The 19662-nt window shown below is 43.8% G+C and overlaps 1 protein-coding gene and 2 non-coding genes across 6 annotated transcripts; 2 read left to right on the forward strand and 1 right to left on the reverse strand.

The window, feature by feature from the left end:
* Positions 1 to 1309: 1309 nt before the first annotated feature.
* LOC124206024 (uncharacterized protein K02A2.6-like) lies at positions 1310 to 6258 on the reverse strand. Of its 4 annotated transcripts, XM_046603635.1 has the most exons (4): positions 4621 to 6258; positions 4315 to 4548; positions 4040 to 4245; positions 1310 to 3979 (listed from the first exon to the last, which is right to left on the reverse strand). In XM_046603635.1, exons 1-4 carry the CDS (start codon positions 5987 to 5989, stop codon positions 1715 to 1717), a joined length of 4074 nt encoding a protein of 1357 aa, XP_046459591.1. In that variant the 5' UTR covers positions 5990 to 6258; the 3' UTR covers positions 1310 to 1714. The 4 variants fall into 4 exon arrangements, with proteins under 4 accessions (XP_046459591.1, XP_046459590.1, XP_046459589.1 ...); XM_046603634.1 differs by having other exon boundaries at positions 1310 to 4245; XM_046603633.1 differs by having other exon boundaries at positions 4315 to 6258.
* A 10056-nt stretch (positions 6259 to 16314) lies between these two features.
* On the forward strand, positions 16315 to 16385 carry Trnag-gcc. The gene has a single exon. It is a non-coding gene; the product is annotated as a tRNA-Gly (tRNA).
* A 2966-nt stretch (positions 16386 to 19351) lies between these two features.
* Positions 19352 to 19422, forward strand: Trnag-gcc. Its single transcript has one exon. It is a non-coding gene; the product is annotated as a tRNA-Gly (tRNA).
* Positions 19423 to 19662: the final 240 nt, after the last annotated feature.

A 19662-nucleotide genomic window follows, 5' to 3' on the forward strand; every position in this document is an offset into this window, starting at 1 on the left:
AGAACTTTTAAGGTATTTACAGATCATAAGCCGTTAGAAACGTTGATGAAGAAGAAGGACCCACATGGAAGATTAGCACGTTGGGCATACGAAATGCAAGCTTACAACATGACCCTTATACACCGTCCTGGCCAGGAGAATCAGAACGCAGATGGTTTAAGTAGAAAACCGCTCCCAGTAATAGGCGCTATATTAAAACCCGAAGTAATGCAAAACGATTGGATAGCAGCTCAACGTAATGACGAATATTGCAAGGAAATAATACGAAAAATTAATGAATGCGAAAACGATAAAGAAGAGTTTCATTTTGATAATGCAGGGTTACTAGTAACTTATGATGGGAAGATTGTAGTGCCAAAAGACAAAATACAGGAAATACTTAAAATGAATCATGGCCACATGTTAGCAGGGCATTTAGGAGTTGCGAAGAGCTTAGCGAGAATTAAACGCCAATACCTTTGGCCCGGACTAGGCAACGACGTTAAAGCATACGTGAGCAATTGTATCACGTGTGCTAAACGTAAAGCCTACGGATCAATTAAAGCACCACTTAAACCTTTGCCACCTGTAACCAAAGTTTGGGAACAGATCGCAATGGATGTAGTTGGACCGGTCACGGAAAGCAGTAATGGAAACAAATATATATTAGTTCTGTCTGATTATGCAAGTAGATTTGTTATGACAATTCCAATGGAGAATCAAAAAGCTTATACGATAGCTGAACACTTAGTAAAGAAAGTGTATACTAAATATGGTCCAACAGAAAGAGTACTAACCGATCAAGGTACCAATTTTCTTTCAAAACTTATCTCTCATATCTGTGTATTATTTAAAATCAAGCAGATCAAGACCACTAGTTACCATCCACAAACAGATGGTCTTGTAGAAAGATTCAATCGCACACTATGTGATATGCTTGCTTGCTATGTTAACGAAGAACCAGAGTCTTGGGATATGTACCTCGATTTTGTGACATTCGCTTATAACACTTCGCAACCCTCAAGCATCGATAGTTGCCCATTTAATCTATTCTTTAAACGTAACCCAATTATACCAAACGACATTGCGATAACACCAAACGTTCAAGTTTTTGAAGACGATGATGACTACGAAAGACATTGGAGAAAGGCTCTATAGTATTCAAAAGAAAAATTAGAAAAAGCACAAGTAAAGCAAAAACAATCTTATGATCAAGGGAGTAAATTAGTGAAATTAAACATCAACGATCACGTTCTTTTAAAAGCGCACGCAACTACAGGAAAATTTAGTAATAGATGGATAGGACCTTACTGTTATAAAGACAAGTGTGTGTCGAAGACTGCTGTATTGGGACTCTGCATAGCGGGGATATGCTCGCTCTAGGTGGCATGACATCTAGCGGTCAGCACTAGATTCTACAACATCTCCCCCTCGCACACTGATTACACATAAATGAACGACAACTAACATGCCGAACAAGACAATAAACACAATGAAATGAACAATGAGGAAAACACGACATGACATGAACAATGGGACGAAAACCAGAGAACAATCACTATGAAATGAACAATGAGATAGGACACGAAATGACATGAACAATGGGACGAGACGCAGGAAGAAAACAAAATTGAGAATTAGACGATGAATTCCATGAGTGAAAGTATAGCAAAACAGCCAAAAGTGTCACTAGCAAAGCAGCCAGGACAACGAACACGGAATCGCACACATACAATTAAGACGGCTTGAGATAAGGGCGACCAGAGCGAGTCGATCCCGGACGATGAGGCGCAACGGCCAGCGGACTTGATGCAGTCAGGGTTGACTGGACAGCGGGCAGCTGGACGGTAGCACGCTGGTCGGTTGAGACGGGCGCTGCTCGTTGCCTTGCAGGGGTTGCCGGGCCGGGCGCCGGATTGACAAAGACCGGCGGAGGCTGTGGCATCACTGACGGTTGACCCAGGGCTACCGGAAGCGGCTGGGCAACTGGAACATTCACAGCGCGGGCAGGCGGAGACCAAGACAGGGCCGGCAGCAGATGATTAGCAGGGGCGGGGCGATAACCGCGAACAGCAGACTGGATTACAGCAGCACCACCACTCTGTTGACCCACGGCCAATCCTGCCGACGGCGAGTTGTCAAGATTTATATCGCGGCGCGTCCGACGAAAAGCTCGCCCATCCGCCAACCGAACGACATATGAGTCCGGTTCGCTGCAAACAGCTTCGACGGCACCTGGTAACCACAATCCAGAGACGAACGCCCGGACACGTTGACCGACAATGAGCGCCGACCCACGAACATCCGGACGACCGCCGTGAGTGAAACAAGCCGTAGCCTGACGACGCTGGAGCTGGCCGTGAACGAACTTGGCAGATACAAATTGTGGAACCAGACGATCCTGCAGAAACGGCAAGCTGCCACGAAGGTGGCGTCCCTGCAATAACACTGCCGGAGACGGCAGTTCCGACGATATTGGAGTTGACCGAATGGCCGCCAAGGCCTCCCACAGAGACCGGCCATCCGTAAACATTTTTAGGAGCGTCTTTTTTACTGTCTGTATGTGGCGCTCCACCAGACCATTGGACTGTGCGTAGGTTGGGCTGGACGTCACTGACCGAACGGCACGGCCCTCGCAGAACTCTCGAAATTCGGCGCAATCGAACTGAGAGCCATTGTCGGACATGACAATTTCCGGAACGCCAAAGTCACTAAATATGCGTTCCATTTCGGCGACGACGGACGACGACGATAAACTGCGCAACGGAACGCATGCCGGCCACTTGCTATATGCGTCAACAATCAGGAGGTAGTTGACGCCACCATGTAGAAAAATGTCAGCCGACACCCACTGAAATGCATGAACCGGCAACGGCACTGGACGAAGAGGCTGCGCTGGGTTTCGATGGCGATGCGTTTGGCAGGTCGAACAGCTGGCCACCATGTTGCGAATTTGCTCGTCACACCCGGGCCAATAAACGGCCGATTTGGCCCGTAAGATGCACTTCACCTCTCCAAAATGGCCGTCGTGTATTCCGGCCAACACTTCCTGCCGAAGCGAAATCGGAACCACCAACCGGCTGCCATTGAGTAGCAGACCATCAGCTTCAGACAAGTGGTGGCGTACTGGCCAGAACGGCTTAACGGCCACCGGACACTGGGCCTTGTGATCAGGCCATCCACGCCGAAGGACTTCTTTCAGGAGACGGAGAGTCGGGTCTGCCATTGTTGCTGCAGCAAATTTGACACGAGTTGAATCATGAGGAATTATCAGGTCAAGAACAGCGTGAACCTGCTCCTCACAGTCTTGAGTGACGTCATCGGTAAAGAGGCGGGGCGACGGAGCCCGACTAAGCGTGTCGGCGATAAACAGCTCCTTGCCCGGCTTGTAGACGAGCTGGAAATCAAATCGCTGGAGTTGAAGACGCATCCGCTGGATTCTCGGGGAACAAGACGCAATGGGCTTCTCCAGGAGGCCAACCAACGGCTTGTGATCGGTTTCAACCACCACCATTTGGCCATAGACGTACTGCCGGAAGCGCATGAGTCCAAACTGGACCGCCAACAGCTCCTTTTCGATCTGAAAGTACCGTTTTTGAGTATCGGTTAACGACGTTGACGAGTACGCGATCGGTTGGTTATTTTGAAGCAACACTGCACCGATGCCGACGGGAGACGCATCAACGGACACAACCAAGGGCAGTGAGTGGTCAAACAGTCGTAGCACTGGAAGAGACGACAATGCACTTTTTAGCTGACCAAGGGCCATCTTCTGGGGCTCTTCCCACACCCACGCTGCGTCTGCTTTGAGCAAGTCACGTAAGGGTCGTGTCAGACCCGCGAGATTTTGGCAGAATTTGTCCAGGTATGTCACCATGCCCAGGAGACGGACGAGATCTGCCGGACAAGTTGGATCAGGCATTTCCACAATTGCCGAAATCTTGAGAGGGTCCGGCTTTAAAATTCCCTGGCCAATGACATGGCCTAGCCACGGGAGCTCCTGGAGGAAGAATTTGCACTTTTTTAACTGAAGCTTCAAGTCATGGAGACGGCAACGTACAAACACTTGACGAAGGTTGGCTAGAAGTTCCTCCTCCGTTTCACCCGTTACAAGGAAATCATCAAAGTAGATGAGTACGCCGGACAGGTCTCCAAACAAGTCGTTCATCGTCTGAAGATAAATTTCAGGGGCTGACTTCAATCCAAACGGCAGCCGGAGGAAGCGATAACGGCCTTTCGGAGTGGCCATTGTGCACAAATAGGACGCTGCATCAGACAAAGGAATCTGATAGAAACCAGACGCAGCATCAAGGCTGCAAAAATATCGAGCCTTACCCAACTTGCTGAACAGCTGCTCAATGGTGGGGACGGCAAAATGTTGACGTTGAATAGCCTTGTTGAGCTCAAACGGGTCCAGACAAATACGGACATCACCGTCCGGCTTTCCCACCACCATCATTCGGCTGACCCACTCAGTTGGCTCTTGCACGGGGGTGAGGATTTTGTCGTTGACCATTTCGTCCAACTTCTTGAAAACGCGATCCTCCAGCCGGAACGGAAGTCGACTGGCTGCACACACAACAGGATCCACGCGATTAGCACCCGACAGCAGCCTAATGTCGTGTTCGACAGGTAATTTACCTAATCCTTCGAAGACGTCCATGAATTCCACGACGATTGGCGGCAGCGGAGCTTCTACTGGCGACTGAACAGCATCGACTCGCCGAATCAAGTTCAGCTTGTCGCAAGACGGGAGTCCTAGAAGGGGTGGCTGGCCAGGCTCGTCAACTACGACAAAGTCGATGACAAATAAAGCGCCTCTGTGAACCACCTTGGCTGTGTGCAATCCGAGCACGCGTAAGAGGCCATCTTGTGAACGATAACTGCGAACAATGGGCCCAGGGCGAAGACAGCGGCGTGTTTTGGGCAGCCGAGAAAATGACTCATACGGCAGAATGTTGCATGTGGCGCCCGAATCAAGCTTGAAGTTAACTTTAACGCCATCTACTGTCACTTCTTGGCGCCACTCAGACTCACCACCAGATGACGTTAGGGAATGAGAGACGTAGTAACTTTCTTCAACTGACCGTGGGAGGGCCATCGCCGTACCGCCACGATCGACATCACCAATCCAGTGCGTCTCCTCCTCCACAGCATGAACTTTGGCCGCGGGGCTTGGTGCTTGACGTGTCGACATCTGGCGGGGCTTGGGTGGATTCGGACAGCAACTAGATACATGGCCGACCACGTTGCAGTTAAAACACGTAACATTGGTGACCCGACACTGATTTTTTCTATGGGAACGACCGCAATCTTTACACTTGGGATACTGCTGGGCTGGGTGTTGATTAGCGGACGGCTGCTGCTCATGCTGAGCTCTGAATGATGAATCCGGCTTTCTCTCAACCTTCCGGCCACCAGGTCGACTCTGAATGGCGTGAGCGGCTTCTGCTGTCGACGGTGTGTTGATTTGGCTGAGCTGGGCTTTCGATGACTCACATGCACGCACAATTTCACACGCAGTGGCGAGCAGCAAATCTTTTTCGTACAACAGCTTTTCACGGACATAAGGATCAGCCACACCGAGTACTATCTGGTCCCGTAAGACCGAATCAACACCAGTACCATAGCCACATGAGTTCACGAGACCACGAAGATCAATCAACCACGCATCAAAAGTTTCACCAGGGAGTTGATGACGACGCAGGAATTTAAAACGCTCGAAAACTTCACTACGTCGGGGCTCAAAATGGGCAGTGAATTTGTCTAACACCGGCTCAATTTTTCTGGCATCGGTGGCTGGATTGAACACAAAAGTTTCGTAAATTTTGAGGCCCTCACTGCCAAGAAGAGTGATGAGCACGCCCACCATTTGCTCTTCATCCACGTTAAGGCCGCTATTTGTAGCCACCAAGTACCACGAAAACTGTTTACGCCACATACCCCACTGGGCCGCCAAATCACTGGCCCCGAAAGAAAAAGGTTCAGGAGCCCTCAACGAAGACGACATTTCAAGAAAATGGTGCAAGACAAACGGATGCACGAGATAAAGACGGATGCAGTTCAACAACACGGAGGATGCGTACGATAAAGAAGGATGCAGTTCAATACTCACAAACCACGCGGTTACGACTCAACACCGTCGAGTTGTGAGAGCACACTTCTGACACCATGTTATAAAGACAAGTGTGTGTCGAAGACTGCTGTATTGGGACTCTGCATAGCGGGGATATGCTCGCTCTAGGTGGCATGACATCTAGCGGTCAGCACTAGATTCTACAACACTTACATAATATCTAAAAAATTATCTGATCTTAATTATGAAATTATAAAATTAATTAACAACGTAGCCAGTACAATATCCAAGGACAAATTTGTTGTACATGTAAATGGGATTAAGTTGGTAACAGAAAATCCAAATGAAGTAGTGGTTTGAGTTACCACCCCTATAATAGCTAAACTTTGGGGTACACCTCAAATCAAAAAAATATATATATACCTAACCCAAGTGTAATCCATAAACGTAGAGGCCGCCCACCTAAAACTCCACAAACCCCACCAAAAGCAATCCTCAACCAGAACCTTCTGTTAAAACTAGACAAAACAAAACAAAAATTTGAAACAAAAAACTTTTGTGTTTATTGTCTGTTTGCCAATTCTGTCAATGTCTCAATTCTGTCATTCTGTAAATTGTACATCCTAAGCCTAAAGACCTAAGGTTCGATCATTCCTTTTTCATCGCAAATTCAGTTCTATCAAAGTTCTATGGCCATCGACAAAAAACCCCGACCACAAGCTCTTTAAAACTCTTAAAAAAGAAAAGGAAAAAAAATAAAAAAAATAAATAAAACAAACAAAACAAAACAAAATAAAAAAAAAAACAAAGAAAAACAAAAAACAAGAAAAAAAAAATTTCCATTTCCATTGCTCTAAGTAGTTTTCCCTTTCTTAAAAAATTCCAACCTCAATTCAATCGCATTAATTAAACTTTCAATTCTGATTTACCGTTTAAAAACAAATACTTTCTCTTTTATACACACAGTCTTCAGCTACCACATGTTACCTGTATACACTAAATCACCACATGAAACTTTCTCTTTTGACCCGTGTAATAATTTACCGCTATCTTACACATAAATCCTTCAGCATGTCCCGTACCAGTATATCATCCGTAGAAAAGAAAACTCTATACGCTATGTGTTTCGAGTCGAGTTTCAATAAGGACAAAGTACATCTAGTAGCATTCAACCATTTTCTTTTTCATATGACATCTCTTAATTCTTCACCTTTGTCTATCAACATAAATCATGTATATGTTTTCACTACAAAATTGTGTTATGTTTGCGCGGTCATTGCGCATCATCTTTTGACCTATTTTTGCAAGACAAAGAGAGCCGTTGTATTTAAAAACAGCAACGACCGCACTGTAACACTCACAATTTAGTTTACAATGTGTGAAGACGCAACTGTGCTAAAAAAGACTTTTGCCTTTACGGCACAACGCCGAAAAGGAACATTTGTGATTCTAGACGTGCAAGCAAAAATCAGAAGAATTCCGGCAAGAATCATCTCCGACAACGAAGAAAAAGTGAAAATCACCACAGACCCCCGCTATCTACCGGGCATCGAACAATCGGTAGGGTTTGTGATTGAACCGATAAAGGAAGAGCCGGCTGACAGTGAAGAAGAACGGGGAGAGGAGATAGAAGACGACGAGCCTGTCCTAGAACGGGATGACATTCCGGAAGCCGAAGAAGATTCGAAAAAAGAAAAATGTCGCGCCGGACCAGCATACTAAGCAGACCAAACAGCAGACCCTCATCATCGACGACGAGGACGACGAGGACGACGAGGACGACAAGGACGACATACGAAGCGACACCACGGAGAGAGGAGTGTTCAGTTTCGTGTCTACCACAGCCCGAAAGCGAAGATGGCAAGATCAAGGTCTTGCTGTCCCAAGAGGTAGACATCGACGACTTAGAAGAAGACGAAGGGAGCCCGGAAAGGCAAAACGCAACAATGGAGGAAGAACTGGAAGAAGGAGAAATCGTGGACGAAGAGGAAGAAGAATATTATGAAGAAAGAGAGGAAGCAGAAGAAGAAGAAGATACTGACCAAATGGTGCCGTGTCGTGAGAAATCATTGGTACCTTATACGGATACTATGAGGACTCGAACGACACCATCATCAATCCCCACAACCCAGTCTAATTGTTTCTTTTATGTATATATTATCTCGTTAATTATCTTATATACTTATTTCACTTTTACTCGTTTGGTGTTGGTATAATATTTTGCCATTATGTATTATTCAATCGCTTTCTCTATACAATATATGCTATCCTTGTTCAATTATTTTATTGGGTTTTGTTTCGCCCTCCTACCCAGAATTTCTTCGGGTAAGGGAGGAATGTAGGGAGGCGGGAGCTCTGCCTCTCAAGGTGAAAGCCGTCAGCCTTTTATGACAAGGCAGGCGCTTTCAGCCTTGATACTTAGGTTGCTTCGGATGGTGCAATGCCAATTGCGCGTTGCAATAACTAACCCTAAGTATAAAAGCCCACGCTCTGCCTCATCCCGGCAGAGTGATTCCGGCAGTGTACTCCCCAACAAGTGGTAAATAAAGTTTCCTTATAATCTACTTTGTTTTTGTGTTTGTGTTAGTGTTAGTATAGGTGTAACTTCAGTGTGAGTTTATATTGTGATCGTCCAATCATCGCAAGTCAGTCAGATTAGTCAGGTTATTTTTTTATATTTCCTTGGATCTTTTGATCGCCACAAGCCTTGATTTCCGTAATGAAAGCTAACAAGCTTAGGCATGATAGTCGGCTACAATAGATGGGTTGTCGTCGTGCAATTTGTATCAAGAAGTATACGTGAGGGGCAAGCATCGATGGTTCAGTGGTAGAATGCTCGCCTGCCACGCGGGCGGCCCGGGTTCGATTCCCAGTCGATGCATTTTAATCACCATTGCCCAAGACAGATTGGTAGAATCTACTCTATTGAGTTTAATTTGCTGATATTCTTGCGCAGTACGTATAAGGACGGTACTTAGTGGTTAGTGGTGGATGAAGCAATCTCTTTAAGCGGACTCTTTTTTGTTTGCCAGATTGGTTTAGACTACTTAATCTTCCTTTGATCATACCAATTGGCGAATAAACCATTTGTAGGACAGAGAGGTACAAGTTATATCCATCGCCAGACTCTGTGTTTGTATCGTGGAAACCCAAGATAGTTATCGGTTCAAACTCGTCGTGTTCCAACTGCTGTGGTAATCGACATTCAGACGCAAATGTTCCCCCTTTTGTAAACTCACTTGGTTCTATGCTCTCCCATTCCAAAAACTGTAGTCCCGTGTAGATCTAAAGTCACATTTTGATAAAAAGAAAAAAAAAACAGCTGACTAAGATTCAAATTGAATTAGGATACATGTGTGTTGAGATAACAAGATATAGAAACAATGGTGATTAATGTTATTTGAACGTTGTATCCGTTTTAAAAGCCTAAACATACCTTCACAAGAAATATATTTGCTTGATCTCGACGTGATTTGAACACGCAACCTCCTGATCTGGAATCAGGCGCGCTACCGTTGCGCCACGAAGTCTTGAATTCTTATATGTAATTACTATCGTATAAATTTTGGTAACTACGGTGTCTTTTATAAAGGAATAGATTCTGATGGTAAGATTGATTATCACACGAACACATTTAGTCTTTTGAAAGAGTCAGTCAGATTAGTCAGGTTATTTTTTTATATTTCCTTGGATCTTTTGATCGCCACAAGCCTTGATTTCCGTAATGAAAGCTAACAAGCTTAGGCATGATAGTCGGCTACAATAGATGGGTTGTCGTCGTGCAATTTGTATCAAGAAGTATACGTGAGGGGCAAGCATCGATGGTTCAGTGGTAGAATGCTCGCCTGCCACGCGGGCGGCCCGGATTCAATTCCCGGTCGATGCATTTTAATCACCATTACCCAAGACAGATTGGTAGAATCTACTCTATTGAGTTTAGTTTGCTGATATTCTTGCGCAGTACGTATAAGGACGGTACTTAGTGGTTAGTGGTGGTTGAAGCAATCTCTTTAAGCGGACTCTTTTTTGTTTGCCAGATTGGTTTAGATTACTTAATCTTCCTTTGATCATACCAATTGGCGAATAAACCATTTGTAGGACAGAGAGGTACAAGTTATATCCATCGCCAGACTCTGTGTTTGTATCGTGGAAACCCAAGTATAGTTATCGGTTCAAACTCGTCGTGTTCCAACTGCTGTGGTAATCGACATTCAGACGCAAATGTTCCCCCTTTTGTAAACTCACTTGGTTCTATGCTCTCCCATTCCAAAAACTGTAGTCCCGTGTAGATCTAAAGTCACATTTTGATAAAAAGAAAAAAAAACAGCTGACTAAGATTCAAATTGAATTAGGATACATGTGTGTTGAGATAACAAGATATAGAAACAATGGTGATTAATGTTATTTGAACGTTGTATCTGTTCTATAAGCCCAAACATACCTTCACAAGAAATAATTTTGCTTGATCTCGACGTGATTTGAACACGCAACCTCCTGATCTGGAGTCAGGCGCGCTACCGTTGCGCCAAGAGATCTCGATTTTCGATGTAATTACTATCGTTATATTTTGGGAACTACGGTGTCTTTTATAAAGGAATAGATTCTGATGGTAAGATTGATTATCACACGAACACATTTAGTCTTTTGAAAGAGTCAGTCAGATTAGTCAGGTTATTTTTTTATATTTCCTTGGATCTTTTGATCGCCACAAGCCTTGATTTCCGTAATGAAAGCTAACAAGCTTAGGCATGATAGTCGGCTACAATAGATGGGTTGTCGTCGTGCAATTTGTATCAAGAAGTATACGTAAGGGGCAAGCATCGATGGTTCAGTGGTAGAATGATCGCCTGCCACGCGGGCGGCCCGGGTTCGATTCCCGGTCGATGCATTTTAATCACCATTGCCCAAGACAGATTGGTAGAATCTATTCTATTGAGTTTAGTTTGCTGATATTCTTGCGCAGTACGTATAAGGACGGTACTTAGTGGTTAGTGGTGGTTGAAGCAATCTCTTTAAGCGGACTCTTTTTTGTTTGCCAGATTGGTTTAGATTACTTAATCTTCCTTTGATCATACCAATTGGCGAATAAACCATTTGTAGGACAGAGAGGTACACGTTATATCCATCGCCAGACTCTGTGTTTGTATCGTGGAAACCCAAGATAGTTATCGGTTCAAACTCGTCGTGTTCCAACTGCTGTGGTAATCGACATTCAGACGCAAATGTTCCCCCTTTTGTAAACTCACTTGGTTCTATGCTCTCCCATTCCAAAAACTGTAGTCACGTGTAGATCTAAAGTCACATTTTGATAAAAAGAAAAAAACATCTGACTAAGAATCTAATTGAATCAGGATACATGTGTGTTGAGATAACAAGATATTGAACCATTGGTGATTAATGTTATTTGAACGTTGTATCTGTTCTATAAGCCCAAACATACCTTCACAAGAAATATTTTTGCTTGATCTCGACGTGATTTGAACACGCAACCTCCTGATCTGGAGTCAGGCGCGCTACCGTTGCGCCACGAAATCTTGATTTTCGATGTAATTACTATCGTTATATTTTGGGAACTACGGTGTCTTTTATAAAGGAATAGATTCTGATGGTAAGATTGATTATCACACGAACACATTTAGTCTTTTGAAAGAGTCAGTCAGATTAGTCAGGTTATTTTTTTATATTTCCTTGGATCTTTTGATCGCCACAAGCCTTGATTTCCGTAATGAAAGCTAACAAGCTTAGGCATGATAGTCGGCTACAATAGATGGGTTGTCGTCGTGCAATTTGTATCAAGAAGTATACGTGAGGGACAAGCATTGATGGTTCAGTGGTAGAATGCTCGCCTGCCACGCGGGCGGCCCGGCTTCGATTCCCGGTCGATGCATTTTAATCACCATTGCCCAAGACAGATTGGTAGAATCTACTCTATTGAGTTTAGTTTGCTGATATTCTTGCGCAGTGCGTATAAGGACGGTACTTAGTGGTTAGTGGTGGTTGAAGCAATCTCTTTAAGTGGACTCTTTTTTGTTTGCCAGATTGGTTTAGATTACTTAATCTTCCTTTGATCATACCAATTGGCGAATAAACCATTTGTAGGACAGAGAGGTACAAGTTATATCCATCGCCAGACTTAAAAATTGTTCGAGTGAGCGCGAAGCGCGAATGAGGAACAATTTGGATTGTATAAGAAAATAAGGAGACTTCAACTGTGTGTTGACCTTGTCTATTTTAGCTCTTTACAGCAGACGATAATTAAATTTTTGTCTTCTTGGTCTGGTGTACGCCCTTTAATCCTCAGATCTTTGCGATGGTTACTGTGCCTCCTTAGTGGGCGCCTCTGAAGCCACCGCGATTCTGATAAAATCTGTGTAAACAAATGACAAGAAGATTATTAAATAGGGTGGGTAGGCATGCGGGTTTTTGAGACAGTTGAAGTCTCCTTATTTTCTTATACAATCCAAATTGTTCCTCATTCGCGCTTCGCGCTCACTCGAACAATTTTTAATTGTAATTCAAAAATTCGTTCGACTTCAACTGTGATTTTAAAGCACCGAACATCTTGAGCCTAACTCGGAGCTCCCGCCATTATTAACTCAGCTACTGTAGGTTCTGCAACTTCTCGACGATAGAATCTTGAAAAGGTGGACTCAGAGGCCCAGTCTGCTGCGCTTAATATTGATTGGATGGGCACGCCAAGCGTAGCTGCTTTGGACGCTGCCGCGCCTCTCGTTGAGTGCGCTGAAAAGGTGGATGTATCTACCCCCGCTTCTTCCAGTTGCTTTTTAATCCACCTAGCTATCGTTGACCCGGTAACGGGTTTGTGCGGTTTCACCGAGCCGATGAACAGCCGGTGCTCGTTAACTTCGCTTCTCAGGGTGTCTGTTGCATGAACATAGAGGCCTAAACAGTGGACCGGATCGATTGATTGATCCTCTAGTTTTTTCACGGTCAGTGACCTAAGCGGCCCAGCTCTTTGGGATTTCCTTGGTTTGCAAAGAGAGAAATTAACTGAGTTGTCCGAAAATATTACCGACTTCCTATCGATGGATGCCAATTCTGAGACTCTTAGCATAGTGGCAAATGATAGAAGAGTAACTAGTTTGCAGGCTAATGGGAGCAGGCCGAGATCTTCGCTTGAGGTTGTTTTAAAATAATCCAGCACTATATTCAAGTCCCACGTGTTAGAATATTTGGGCTTCGGGGGATTACTGTTGAAAATTCCTTTCATCAGTTTTAGAACGAGGGGATGGCAACCTATATCAAAACCTTCAATTTGGTCGTACGTGCCGGACAACATTGAGCGATAAACATTAATTGTGCTGTACGCTTTCCCAGATTCGAACGCGTCCGATAAAAATTTTAGGATACTATTTATATTAATTGACACGGAATTGATACTTTGTCCCATACACCAATTACGCCAAGAGCGCCAGGCGGACTTGTAAGCAATGTGTGTGGTCTTCCGGTTGGCTGCCAATAGTAGCTTAATAACTGATTCCGGAAGATTTTTCCCTTCGAAACGTCTCCTGACAACTTCCAGGCGGTCAGAAGGAAAGTCGGCTTCATGCAGAGTGGGTGTGGGTCGCCCAGCGACGACAGTAGCAGGTTCTCCGATGGCCTGAAGATGGCCGGGGTTGACGATGCCAGCTCTAGAAGGACTGGGAACCAGGGCTGGCTGGGCCAGTACGGGCAAACAAGAATTATTTCCGACTTCTCCCTCCTGATTTTGGAGAGGCAATTCTTTATCAGGAAAAATGGGGGAAACGCGTAACCTTTCAACCCCACCCAACTGAATGACAGCGCATCGTTCAGGGATGCCCCGGGCTGTGGGAACCAGCTGGCAAATTTCGGTGTCTGTGCGTTCCAAGATGATGCAAAGAGGTCTATGTTGATCGGCCATTTCTCCGATATGGCCCTGAAGGCCGTCTTTGCCAGTTGCCAATCGCTCGCATCGTGGCTGCGTCTCGACTCCATGTCTGCAATGGAATTTAGAGATCCCGGAAGGTAAGCGGCTTGAAGTAAAATCCCCTTCGACTCGCACCACGAAGCCATTTCTGTTGCCAATTTACACATCTCTTTAGACCTTGTGCCCCCCGCCTTATTCACGTATGCCACCGCCGTCGTGTTGTCCATCATGAGCAAAACGGCTATATTTTTTAACGAATGGGTAAATGCCTGAAGCGCATTAAATGCGGCCTGTAACTCTAATTCGTTTATGTGTCACTTGCTATCCTCTAATGACCAGGGGCCATTCGACGTCACATTATTACAAACTGCGCCCCACCCTAGTAAAGAAGCGTCGGAGAAAATAATGAGTGAAGGTTCGGCCGTGGTTAAAGATTTACCATTGACGCTAGGTAAATGAGCGATCCACCAACGAAGGTCTGTGATGGCATCTTCTGAAAGGCTCACTTTGGTATCAAGATCCGCCGTGTGCTTTAAACGGTCGTTATAAAGCCTTTGCAAATTGCGATAGTGGGCTCTAGCAAAAGGCACCGCTGGTATCGCCCACGAAAAATTCCCCATCACGCTAGCAATTTCCCTCAACGAGGGCTTCGATTGAGAAATGAGTTTTCTACAAGAGGTAATTACTGATTTTACTTTGGGTTGGGGAAGCGACAGGGACATCGCGATTGTGTCGACAATCAATCCTAGGAATTCAATATTTTGGGAGGGCTCACAACTCGATTTTTCTTCGTTTACAATAAATCCCACTGACTCTAAAACTGATCTGACGAGGCCGACGTCCTCTGTCAATTTCTCCTTGGATGACCCTAGTATTAAAATGTCGTCTAAGTAGATCACTAGTCTGATCCCTCTTTCCCGAAAAAAGGCCACCAAAGGTTTTAGTAATTTAGTAAAGGCCCACGGGGCCGATGAAAGTCCAAAGGGTAGACAGTTAAATTGATAAACTTTTCCCTGCCATCTAAACTGTAACAATTCTTGGTCTGAAAGGTGCATCGGCACCGTAAAATAGGCATCTTTTAAATCTAGTTTCGCCAGCCAGTCACCCGGTTGGACAAGATGTTTCAAAAAGGAAAGACCTTCCATCTTGAAGTGATGATGAGTGACGTACTGATTTAACCCTTTTAAATTAATGACTGGCCTAAACCCACCAGATTTCTTCGGAATGACAAAGAGACTACTTATAAACACTGGGTTCGCCACCTCCGATACCGCCCCTTTTTTCAGTAAGTTAGCATCTCCTCGTTGCACAAAATTGTCTGAGATTCCCCGAATGACATATTACACGGTTCAATTACTTGTACAGGTCTCTCAATTAAGTCTAGCTTCAAACCATCAGAGACAACCTCAAGGATCCATGGGTCTTTAGTAAATTGGCCCCAACATCCCGCAAAATTTCTTAGTCTACCGGCTACAATAGGCTCGCTCTCTTTCTCTATCTTTAATGAGTTAAAAGGAACGACATCATACCTTCCGCGGTTGTTGAATTGATTGTTGAAGCCTCTCGATGAATGTGCTCCCCTCTGGGAAGGGATGGATGAGCCCGGCTGACGGCTCTGGAAGTTGGACGTGCTGCCATTGCCCACGTAGTTATATCCATCGCCAGACTCTGTGTTTGTATCGTGGAAACCCAAGATAGTTATCGGTTCAAACTCGTCGTGTTCCAACTGCTGTGGTAATCGACATTCAGACGCAAATGTTCCCCCTTTTGTAAACTCACTTGGTTCTATGCTCGCCCATTCCAAAAACTGTAGTCCCGTGTAGATCTAAAGTCACATTTTGATAAAAAGAAAAAAAACAGCTGACTAAGATTCAAATTGAATTAGGATACATGTGTGTTGAGATAACAAGATGTTGAACCAATGGTGATTAATGTTATTTGAACGTTGTATCTGTTCTATAAGCCCAAACATACCTTCACAAGAAATAATTTTGCTTGATCTCGACGTGATTTGAACACGCAACCTCCTGATCTGGAGTCAGGCGCGCTACCGTTGCGCTAAGAAATCTTGATTTTCGATGTAATTACTATCGTTATATTTTGGGAACTACGGTGTCTTTTATAAAGGAATAGATTCTGATGGTAAGATTGATTATCACACGAACACATTTAGTCTTTTGAAAGAGTCAGTCAGATTAGTCAGGTTATTTTTTTATATTTCCTTGGATCTTTTGATCGCCACAAGCCTTGATTTCCGTAATGAAAGCTAACAAGCTTAGGCATGATAGTCGGCTACAATAGATGGGTTGTCGTCGTGCAATTTGTATCAAGAAGTATACGTGAGGGGCAAGCATCGATGGTTCAGTGGTAGAATGCTCGCCTGCCACGCGGGCGGCCCGGGTTCGATTCCCGGTCGATGCATTTTAATCACCATTGCCCAAGACAGATTGGTAGAATCTACTCTATTGAGTTTAGTTTGCTGATATTCTTGCGCAGTACGTATAAGAACGGTACTTAGTGGTTAGTGGTTAGTGGTGGTTGAAGCAATCTCTTAAAGCGGACTCTTTTTTGTTTGCCAGATTGGTTTAGATTACTTAATCTTCCTTTGATCATACCAATTGGCGAATAAACCATTTGTAGGACAGATTGGCGAATAAACCATTTGTAGGACAGAGAGGTACAAGTTATATCCATCGCCAGACTCTGTGTTTGTATCGTGGAAACCCAAGATAGTTATCGGTTCAAACTCGTCGTGTTCCAACTGCTGTGGTAATCGACATTCAGACGCAAATGTTCCCCCTTTTGTAAACTCACTTGGTTCTATGCTCTTCCATTCCAAAAACTGTAGTCCCGTGTAGATCTAAAGTCACATTTTGATAAAAAGAAAAAAAAAACATCTGATTAAGAATCTAATTGAATCAGGATACATGTGTGTTGAGATAACAAGATATAGAAACAATGGTGATTAATGTTATTTGAACGTTGTAACCGTATTAAAAGCCTAATAATACCTTCAGAAGAAATATTTTTGCTTGATCTCGACGTGATTTGAACACGCAACCTCCTGATCTGGAGTCAGGCGCGCTACCGTTGCGCCAGGAAATCTTGATTTTTGATGTAATTACTATCGTTATATTTTGGGAACTACGGTGTCTTTTATAAAGGAATAGATTCTGATGGTAAGATTGATTATTACACGAACACATTTAGTCTTTTGAAAGAGTCAGTCAGATTAGTCAGGTTATTTTTTTATATTTCCTTGGATCTTTTGATCGCCACAAGCCTTGATTTCCGTAATGAAAGCTAACAAGCTTAGGCATGATAGTCGGCTACAATAGATGGGTTGTCGTCGTGCAATTTGTATCAAGAAGTATACGTGAGGGGCAAGCATTGATGGTTCAGTGGTAGAATGCTCGCCTGCCACGCGGGCGGCCCGGGTTCGGTTCCCGGTCGATGCATTTTAATCACCATTGCCCAAGACAGATTGGTAGAATCTAATCTATTGAGTTTAGTTTGCTGATATTCTTGCGCAGTAAGTATAAGGACGGTACTTAGTGGTTAGTGGTGGTTGAAGCAATCTCTTTAAGCGGACTCTTTTTTGTTTGCCAGATTGGTTTAGATTACTTAATCTTCCTTTGATCATACCAATTGGCGAATAAACCATTTGTAGGACAGAGAGGTACAAGTTATATCCATCGCCAGACTCTGTGTTTGTATCGTGGAAACCCAAGATAGTTATCGGTTCAAACTCGTCGTGTTCCAACTGCTGTGGTAATCGACATTCATTCGCAAATGTTCCCCCTTTTGTAAACTCACTTGGTTCTATGCTCTCCCATTCCAAAAACTGTAGTCCCGTGTAGATCTAAAGTCACATTTTGATAAAAAGAAAATAAGCAGCTGACTACAATTCAAATTGAATTAGGATACATGTGTGTTGAGATAACAAGATATTGAACCAATGGTGATTAATGTTATTTGAACGTTGTATCTGTTCTATAAGCTCAAACATACCTTCACAAGAAATATTTTTGCTTGATCTCGACGTGATTTGAACACGCAACCTCCTGATCTGGAGTCAGGCGCGCTACCGTTGCGCCACGAAATCTTGATTTTCGTTGTTTTTACTATCGTTATATTTTGGGAACTACGGTGTCTCTTATAAAGGAATAGATTCTGATGGTAAGATTGATTATCACACGAACACATTTAGTCTTTTGAAAGAGTCAGTCAGATTAGTCAGGTTATTTTTTTATATTTCCTTGGATCTTTTGATCGCCACAAGCCTTGATTTCCGTAATGAAAGCTAACAAGCTTAGGCATGATAGTCGGCTACAATAGATGGGTTGTCGTCGTGCAATTTGTATCAAGAAGTATACGTGAGGGGCAAGCATTGATGGTTCAGTGGTAGAATGCTCGCCTGCCACGCGGGCGGCCCGGGTTCGATTCCCAGTCGATGCATTTTAATCACCATTGCCCAAGACAGATTGGTAGAATCTACTCTATTGAGTTTAATTTGCTGATATTCTTGCGCAGTACGTATAAGGACGGTACTTAGTGGTTATTGGTGGATGAAGCAATCTCTTTAAGCGGACTCTTTTTTGTTTGCCAGATTGGTTTAGACTACTTAATCTTCCTTTGATCATACCAATTGGCGAATAAACCATTTGTAGGACAGAGAGGTACAAGTTATATCCATCGCCAGACTCTGTGTTTGTATCGTGGAAACCCAAGATAGTTATCGGTTCAAACTCGTCGTGTTCCAACTGCTGTGGTAATCGACATTCAGACGAAAATGTTCCCCCTTTTGTAAACTCACTTGGTTCTATGCTCTCCCATTCCAAAAACTGTAGTCCCGTGTAGATCTAAAGTCCATTTTGATAAAAAGAAAAAAAAACAGCTGACTAAGATTCAAATTGAATTAGGATACATGTGTGTTGAGATAACAAGATATAGAAACAATGGTGATTAATGTTATTTGAACGTTGTATCCGTTTTAAAAGCCTAAACATACCTTTCACAAGAAATATATTTGCTTGATCTCGACGTGATTTGAACACGCAACCTCCTGATCTGGAGTCAGGCGCGCTACCGTTGCGACACGAAATCTTGCTTTTCGATGTAATTACTATCGTTATATTTTGGGAACTACGGTGTCTTTTATAAAGGAATAGATTCTGATGGTAAGATTGATTATCACACGAACACATTTAGTCTTTTGAAAGAGTCAGTCAGATTAGTCAGGTTATTTTTTATATTTCCTTGGATCTTTTGATCGCCACAAGCCTTGATTTCCGTAATGAAAGCTAACAAGCTTAGGCATGATAGTCGGCTACAATAGATGGGTTGTCGTCGTGCAATTTGTATCAAGAAGTATACGTGAGGGGCAAGCATCGATGGTTCAGTGGTAGAATGCTCGCCTGCCACGCGGGCGGCCCGGGTTCGATTCCCGGTCGATGCATTTTAATCACCATTGCCCAAGACAGATTGGTAGAATCTACTCTATTGAGTTTAGTTTGCTGATATTCTTGCGCAGTACGTATAAGGACGGTACTTAGTGGTTAGTGGTGGTTGAAGCAATCTCTTTAAGCGGACTCTTTTTTGTTTGCCAGATTGGTTTAGATTACTTAATCTTCCTTTGATCATACCAATTGGCGAATAAACCATTTGTAGGACAGAGAGGTACAAGTTATATCCATCG

Source organism: Daphnia pulex, chromosome 10, assembly GCF_021134715.1.
Source record: "Daphnia pulex isolate KAP4 chromosome 10, ASM2113471v1".
Classification (NCBI taxonomy): Eukaryota; Metazoa; Arthropoda; class Branchiopoda; order Diplostraca; family Daphniidae; genus Daphnia; species Daphnia pulex.

Excerpts from the sequence above, each read along its gene's own strand:
- LOC124206024 (XM_046603632.1), bottom strand. The coding sequence starts at position 5,989 with ATGTCGTCTTCGTTGAGGGCTCCTGAACCTTTTTCTTTCGGGGCCAGT. Across the intron at positions 4,246-4,314 it reads GCAGCTGTTCAGCAAGTTGG|CGTCCTATTTGTGCACAATG; the intron begins GTAAGGCTCGAT and ends TGTCTGATGCAG.